We start from the raw sequence: 8,822 nt of genomic DNA, 5'->3' as shown, positions 1-8,822 counted from the left end.
ATTTCAAGTAAACTCTATACGATTTATCTTGTAAATTTTGTTAACAATTTACATAAATCTTCAAGTGTCAATCTAAATAGAATGATCAATATGTGTGATATGATTAGTATCTCTGTACGTAATGAATCCACAATTATGTAGTGACGGTGAACGTGCTCATATCGTACTTTATTTGAGCGATTCGTTGAATAGGGAAATGTCTTCTGTATTATGCCGAGTATCATTTTGTCACATGATTGTCTAATTCCAAATATAATGTTATCATAACCTGACACACCGAGTAGGCGTATGTAAGGCAAGAGGTAAATAAAGAGGAGAAAAAATATCTTTTCATTTTATCATTTTTACTGTAAAATACTTTAAAACGTTGGTATTGACGCAATCCAGTAAAAAATACAAATTATCAGATATTTTCACGGTAACAAAAATTGAGCGTAAATACTGGCGGAGTTTATTTTATTTATTTCCAATTCAACAGACCCGGGGGTCCACTTACAGAATGGATAACAAATACAACATAAGTATACAATATCACAGTTCGTTATGAATGTAACACAGACATATATGTACAAAAGTATTAAACTAGTGGAAAAAAATATGCTGTAATCGAACTTTGAACCCAGTGAGAGACAAATAAAACATATCAGTCTGTAACAAGATCCAAAGTATTAAAATTACTTTGAATCCTGTGTAAAACACTATACTTTCTAATATTTATGCAACTTTTCTGACAGTAAAACTGAATAAAACGGGATGATCGTAGATTACGACCGGGTACTAAAAGACACATTTGCTCTACTAAATAAGGACAGTCAAATACACTATTTACACATTTGAAAAGAAAAAGACAGTCTAAATATGCTCGCCTTTGTTCGAGGCTTGGAAGTTTAAAATACTTACAAGTTTCAGCGTAAGACATAGAATTAAAATCGACGTGTGCCTTAAAACATAAAAATTTCAAAAATTTGCACTGAATAACTTCGATCTGGTGGATAAGAGAGGTTTGGTGAGGAGACCAGATCTGACAACACTATTCTAGCTGGCTCCTCACGAGACTTATATATAAAGACCTTAAAACAGACACTTGAGTAAAATGTTTACATGTACGTTTGATAAAACCGAGCTTTCGCATGGACTTGGTAACAGTATGCCTAATATGTGGGTTAAAACTCGTTGTAGAGGACAGCCATACACCAAGATCTTTCACGCACGTTTCATTCTTCAGGTTCTCTCCATTCATACTATAACTAAAATCGATACATTTCTTTTTGTTTGTAAAAATAACCTGGCAGCACTTTTTCACATTAACTTCCATTTTCCACAACTTACACCATTCATATACTCTATCTATGTCACTCTGTAACTGCTCACACTCGGACAACGTTCTTACACACTTGAAAAACTTACTGTCGTCTGCAAACATTAGGGTATTAGAACATTTTGCAAGACTTGGCAATTCATTTATAAAAACAAGAAAAAGTTTTGGTCCAAGAATTGAGCCTTGGGGCACACCGGAAGTTACATCACACCAACCGGATGTTGCCCCATTTACAGTAACACGTTGGAATCTGTCTTGCAGATAAGAAGAAAACCATTTAAAAAGACTGCCTGCTACACCATTTCAACTTATGGTGAGAACGGAACCACTGGGCACATCAATAATCAACACACATAGATCTTAATCCTTATTGCATAAGGAAATAGAATGAGATTATGATGTCGACATAAGCCTTTCTTCGCCAGCCTGCATCTCTCAAAACCTCTCGAAATCAAAGTTATTGAAGTTGATATCATTGCACTGGTCACAATTGATTTTCATTTGGCTGATATACTGGGGCTATGTCGCGGCCAATCCAGAGGGAAAATACCAGTTACATTTTGTACCAGTGTCTTTACTGATGGCATAATAATTGTATTTTTGAGAGAGAGAGAGAGAGAGAGAGAGAGAGAGAGAGAGAGAAATAATAATTGTATTAAAATAATTAATAGAATCCCATTTCTAAAAAAAAATACTCGTTGATATGCTTCTGAAGAGTAGAAATGTTGACCTACATGTAGAATGTCTGTAAATACTTTTACCTGTTTAAACTTAGATAAAACAAAACAAATTTGCGATTTCCCATTAGTTTTCACGACAAATTTAAAACCGAAAAACATAATACTTAGCTTGGTACATCGCCTGACGATAAAACTTGATGGAAGAGACATACATTTATGTGTGAAATGTTAGACACTTTTCTCCTACAAATGACTGTAACACATATTTCGAGGGTAATGTACGCTAACTTGAACAGGATAACAGGTACGAGGGGCTATTAACAAGCCAAAACACAGTTGGAGTATCGCTATCCATTGTTGTATGAAGGGAATATTTGTTTACGAGCTGTCATAACCTTTTGTATAAACATCAACATTTAATTGTTTCCTCTTTATGACACTAGCGGGGATTCCTCGGGTGCACGACTAGACAAACGTTTTAACAGGGCTTCTCAACTCTCTTTTGAGTGATTCATCGAGAAATCCTTCTGAAACGAGATCACTAGACGAAGTAAATGCTCCTCCGTCTTTTCATGTAAAGCTAGACTTGTTTTCGTATTATGACCTCATGTAAAGCTAGGCTTGTTTTCGTATTATGACCTCGTGTTATGGATTTTTGAGTAAGAATCTCGAGTTAATGTGTGTATTCTATGTTTTTGTTCAATTTAATGTGAAGTCCTATCTTATAATTATGTGCGACCCGTTTCATATAATATCATTTGTAATGAAACCCTGTGATCCGAGAAAACATGATTTATAGAATATTTCCTGAACTCATTGACATATTATGTTCGTATTTAATTTTAAACCATAGCATAGTTCCATTCATTTCTATATCCATTAAAATTAGAAATTTTTAGAATCAAAATATTGTGTATAAGACATTTCATGAGCCAATTGACAGACCAAGTTCATATTTACAACACAGTCTTATTCTATTCAGCTCTACACATGGTGGTCATCGGTCAAGGTTAAGGTCACACGTGGCAATTTTAGGATAAAAAGCTTGTGCATAAAATACCCCAATGAGCACCTGTACAGATTTATCTTATGGATGACGGGTGCATCATGCGAGTTTTTTGCTTTCTTGTTATTTTGACGTCTTTATTGATGACTCCGAGAACAATTAAATAGCTCTATGATGAAGTTTTAATCATCATGGGCAAGTGATCCCTCAGCATTAATTTGATTTGAGAAAATTACAATCAAACTTCGTCTTATATAATAAAACTCGTTTAATTATTAAATTTTCTCAAATCAAACATGCTGAGGAATCACATGAGATTTTAGAGTCGAATCTTATGAATCTGTAATAGTATAGTAAAAACAACCAACAGAACGTTTGCAATGAACAGAATATAATTTCTCTATGAAATGTCATAACATGTACATACACATAAATTGATGGTAACTCGCGATCGTAAAGTCTTGTTTATACACGAATGTATATAGTAATGTCTGTAGTACGAGAACATGCTTAGGGAGCATCACAGCATCAACTGATATTTACATAATCGGCAAAGCTACTGCGGTCTTATTACTGGTAGAACTAGTACTTGATTGCACAATATTTTTGTAGTAAAACTTTTTGAACGTACAGTCAGTTTTCCAGCCTGCTGTAGCAAGAATCTGACCAAGTGGAACTGTCTTATGGAGAGCTGCACTGGTAATGGCTGCCCGAGTACTGTGTGGCTTAAAAATGTCAGTGTCAATTCCTGCATTCACCATCACACACTTAATCCACCTGCTAATAGTAGCTCTACAAATGCCTTTATGAGGAGCCACAGTACCAATCAAAAGTTTTGATTCATTACATCTAAGTTTTTCAGTAAATGCAATATAAACACGTAGCACATCCACCACACATAGTTGAATGTTATCTTTAAAACTACTAATATGTACAGGTTTTTGGTGATTCCCCGGCTTAGATGTTTTTAACAGTTCACTAAAACTAATGGTAACACCAGTGTCTGTAAAACTGAAGTCACTAAGTTTGATCAGATGGATAGTCTGTCCTCTTTGCCCTGTCACTAATGCAAGCAACATAGTCAGTTTCCAAGTCAGATGCTTAAGTGAAAGTGTCTTGGAAGGAGATAAAGAAGAGACATAGTCCAAGACATCAGAAACATTCCAAGTTTCTTGGTAACGAGGGAGTGACGGTCTTTTAGTAAAGACTCCCTTTACGAATTTAGTCACCAATGGATGGCTTCCCACATTTCCCCCATCACTATTGTATAGGGATGACAAAGATGAAACGGCTGACCGAGCAGTGTTAATAGCACTATACCCCAGTCCTTCTCGAAATAGCATGGTTAAAAACAGTACTAAATGCTCGGCAGATGCTGTAAATGGAGAACACGCCCTCTCGTTACAAAACAACATCCATCTGTTGATATAACTCCCATATTGTTTTTGAGTTGACTGTCTCCAGGCTGAGAGAATGATGTCAGATGTGTCCTCTGGTAAGCCGCGGCCACTGAGGGTTTCCCTGATAACTTGAAAGCCCCCAAACTCATTGTTTTGAGCGGGTGCTTCTTTTCCGGGTTTGTTGGCATAGTTAGATTTTGACTTGTTGGAGGTAGAATGAAGCTTTGTGCTGATACCATTTTTAGGAGTGGAGAGAACCATGGTTGAGTTGTCCAAATGGGTGCCACAAGTATCACTGAAGCTTCGTCTAACTGGATTTTCTGGATGACTTTCCCCAACAAACTGAAAGGAGGAAAAGCATAATAATTATAATATTCCCAGTTGAAGGATCAAGCATCCACAGCTCGAGCTTGTGGGTCTGGTAGATAGGATACGTAAGTGTCCAACTGCGCGTTAAGTCTTGATGCAAACAAGTCAATATCACAGTCATGAATAATGTCACATATCTGCAGAAAGATCTGTCTGTTCAACATCCATTCCATGTCATCATGCAAAGCTCGAGAAAGAAAATCTGCCTCAGTATTTAATTTCCCTGGAAGATGTGATGCACTTAACCAGATGTCTCTGTCTATACACCAAAACCAAATTTTTCTTGCCATATCATTCAAATGTTCTGTTTTACCACCCATGTTGTTAATGTATGAAACAGCCACCATGTTATCCATGAAAACTTGAACATGAATTCCTCTTTGGGATGAACAAAAACATTGTAAGGATAAGAAAGCTGCTGTAAGCTCCAACACATTGATATGGTGCCCTTGTTCAATATAAGACCAATGTCCACCAGTTTTCAAGTCGGTGTTTTCAACTACAGCTCCTCATCCAGATTTTGAACTGTCCGTTTTCAGTATCATGTCTGGGGAGTTGCGAGAGATAGGTTTAAAACAGTCTTGTATATTATCTCTCCACCAAGAAATTTGTTTCTTTACTTGCACAGAAATCATCATGGTAGCATCATATTGTCCATAATTTGCTTTGAGTAGAATGTCTTTCTCCCTTTCTAATGATTTATAATGCAAATGTGCATGTTGTACACCTGGTTCACAGGCCACTAGTTTACCGACTAACTGAGCAAAGTCACGAATCACACATGATCAGCTTTTTCTTTGGTCAGTTTCACTGTCATGTCTATTGAGTTAAACACAAATCCAATGAATGTAATTTGCTGAGTTGGTATAAATACAGATTTTTTAGGGTGAATAGTAAATCCTAGATTGTCAACTAATGTAGTTGTAGCAACTATGTTCTTTGCACATTCCTCAAATATATCTCCTTGAATGAGATTGTCATCTATGTATGCAACATTTGTGTGTCCACTTTTCCGTAATTGAGAATACATAGGTTTCAGCAACTTTGTAAACACACGTGGAGCTGATGCTAGACCATTAGGCAAACATGTGAATTGGTAACAGTTATTGTCCCACCAAAACCTCAAAAATTTCTATCATATGGGTGAACTCTGACCGAATAATATGCGTCTTTAAGGTCAATAGAACCAAACCAACAGTCTCTGGTAATAATGTTAATGGCCGACTTCAAAGTATCCATTTTGAAATGATGATACTCTACATTCTGATTAAGTTCTCGAAGATTAAGGATTAATCTGTGAGTTCCATCCTTTTTTGGTCTCAGAAAAATTTTCGAGAAAAAAAAATAATTTTCTTGACATGTTGAAACTGGTTCAATCACACATTTGTCCAATAAAAGTTCAAGTTGTTCTGTGATAATTTCCCGTTCAGTCACACTAAATGTGATTTGTCTAGTTTGTTTGGTATTAAATGGTGGATCAACAAATTCAATGCAATATCCTTTTACTATATCTAGAATATGTTTATCAGAGGTGATCTGATGCCAATTATACTTAAAGTCAGAAACTTTTCCGCCGTAGAAATTTTCTGGAGTGTTGTCAAAGGCAGGTAGCGTGAAATTTTTTGATATAATATGCCTACCTACCTCAGTCCCTAAAACTTCTTTTTCCTTTGTTGATGGCCTTTGTCCAAAAAAGGGACCTGGTTGTGGTTTTGTATTGGTCGAAACTGTTTGTTCCAGTCGTTGGATGATGAATTACCCTGTTGCCATGACGAACTCGGGGGTCGTTGATATGGATGGCCCCCATGTTGATACGAATGTCCGCCATGTTGAGACTGATATCCGTGTTTGTTTTGGTAGGGGTGTGGGTGTATTTTGTCCTGAGATATCTCTCGCCTGAAGAAAGGTTTTTTGGCCGCTTGTTTGCCCATGCGTCTGGCAGTGTCGATTTCTTTTAACTGTGTATTGAGATCATCCCCAAACAGGTAGTCAGTGACAGCATTAGAGTCTTTGCACAATTCTTTGTATTGTGGTTTAAGATCCGGTCTAATGATATATCTCCTGCGGAAAGTAAGATCCATAAACACGATCTGGCACAATTTAAAAGTGTCGTTAGCCAGGTTCACAGCTCCCACAAGTTCTGATGCGGTAAGTCCACGTTTAGTGTTGTGCGCTGTCAGCAACATGTCCATCAAGTGAAGCAGTGGGCAAAAGGCTTTGGCCTGAAGGTTTTGATTTCGTTGGAGTTTGGCATCCAAATCTCTCGTCGATTTACGCACCGAATTCCACAAACCCGTATTAATAGTGGGCACTGTAAGGTTACGCACATTCGACGGCTTGTTATACTTAGAGGTCAGATCTTTAATTTTTTCCTCAGACACTCTCGAACGAAGTCCAGTGTTTGCAACATTTGCCAGTGTGTCATTGATAGCTGGACCTGTTTTGTCCTTATTCTCAACAACTCTGTTAGCGAGTTTAAAACACTTTGGTCGAAATCCTGTGTTATGTCGACAGGCGACTCATCCTCGCTACATTCTGAGTCCTCACCAGACGTCATCGAGGGACCAGCGGGCCCCATTAAACGATCTAATGCGTTAGAGAAACTGTCATCGTTAGTTGTGGTGTTGTTAGTCGCTTGATAATCAACTAATGAGTCCATTCTGGCCTTCAAAGCAGCCAACATCTCCCCTTGTTGGGCGAGAATGCCGGAAAACATGTCTATGTTATTTCCGGAAGCGGAAGACGTTATGACGGTCTCGTGATTTCCCGTTCTAATCTCGCCAGGCACATTAGCATAAGTACGCCGCCTAGCGGCTGTGACGTCATGATCAGGGTCAATGTGATTTGCATACTGTCTTGATGTAGATGGAGGCGACTCCGCCATGTTAGTTTCCGATTGCGACGAAACAGTCTGAGTCCGCACTGCCAAATTGTATCTCCGCAACGGTGGCGGTCTAAATTCTTCTGAAATTTCAGAATGATCAGACATGATATCTTCTTCAAGATCATGTTCAGGGGCTCTGATGCCCAAGGCGGGTTTAATGGCTATGATGCCTTGACCCTTTCGTGGCTTCGAGTTCAAAGGTTCGTCAGCCATGACGAGCACAACACAAGTTGAAGGTAAACAAAGTCCACGTGCTCAGAAAATCCAGCTCCGTTTGCCGAAATGGCAACACGAAAAGAAGCAATGACACTTCACTGTCACTATTGCTAAGTTCAAAGATGAGCTAAGCCACAAATCACGATGAATTAGTAATTAAAAAGACAGAGAAAAATGAAGCGTACACATAAACAAAGAGATCCTCTAGTCCTGAAGTCACGTGACCCTCTACGTCATCTCATGTGATTCCTCAGCATGTTTGATTTGAGAAAATCATCATTGGTCATTATACCTTGTATCACTGGTTACACACATCTATAGATAGAACTAATAATTTGACGTATTATTTGAGAATATGTTTCTACCATTTAAACACACAATCATAGTCGGTTGGCTTCAGTATGCTGTTCATACCACATACAAGTATTGACTCGCTCTGAGAAGTGTCTTAAGCCTTATCAACCCAGACATCTCGGTTTTTTATTGTCTCCGTATTTATTCATCAATTTCGTATTGAATATTATAATTTCTTCCTTTCTTCCGGTTTTTACCGTAGACTATTCCCCCTTATTTTGCCTTTGTAGACAGACTTAACTATATGAACACAAAGGAGAATACAACATAATAACGGATCCGTAATTCTATTTCAAACCTGATGAAACGAAAGCGAATATGAAGAGTAATCTGGATTTGTATGGAGACCCGTGAAAATATACTGACACCTCCCTTTTATAATGTCGGTTTCCCTAGCCTCTTTTCTGGATTCCGCGAGTTTGGCAACACTTTGATGCAATCCAATCAAAATTAGACTTCCGCTCCTCTACAATACTCTACGATACACTTTAATATAACGTATTGCAGTGTATCGGAGAGTATCGTAGAGGAGTGGAAATTACAAGTCTAATTTAAATTAGATTGCACTTCGGCGTAGCCCGAGTTTCCTCTGGTC

General features: G+C 37.8%; 1 protein-coding gene across 1 annotated transcript; it reads right to left on the bottom strand.

The window, feature by feature from the left end:
- Positions 1-3,543: 3,543 nt before the first annotated feature.
- LOC117339699 lies at positions 3,544-6,755 on the bottom strand. Its single transcript, XM_033901416.1, has 2 exons — positions 6,418-6,755; positions 3,544-4,746 (listed from the first exon to the last, which is right to left on the bottom strand). The coding sequence occupies exon 2, from the start codon at positions 4,663-4,665 to the stop codon at positions 3,544-3,546; it is 1,122 nt and encodes a 373-aa protein (XP_033757307.1). The 5' UTR covers positions 4,666-4,746; positions 6,418-6,755.
- Positions 6,756-8,822: the final 2,067 nt, after the last annotated feature.

This window comes from Pecten maximus, chromosome 12, assembly GCF_902652985.1.
Source record: "Pecten maximus chromosome 12, xPecMax1.1, whole genome shotgun sequence".
NCBI classification, from domain to species: domain Eukaryota; kingdom Metazoa; phylum Mollusca; class Bivalvia; order Pectinida; family Pectinidae; genus Pecten; species Pecten maximus.
This window is presented reverse-complemented; position numbering and strand designations above follow the sequence as displayed.

What these genes read in the sequence shown, in the direction of transcription:
- LOC117339699 (XM_033901416.1), bottom strand. Translation starts at nt 4,665, where the DNA reads ATGGTTCTCTCCACTCCTAAAAATGGTATCAGCACAAAGCTTCATTCT.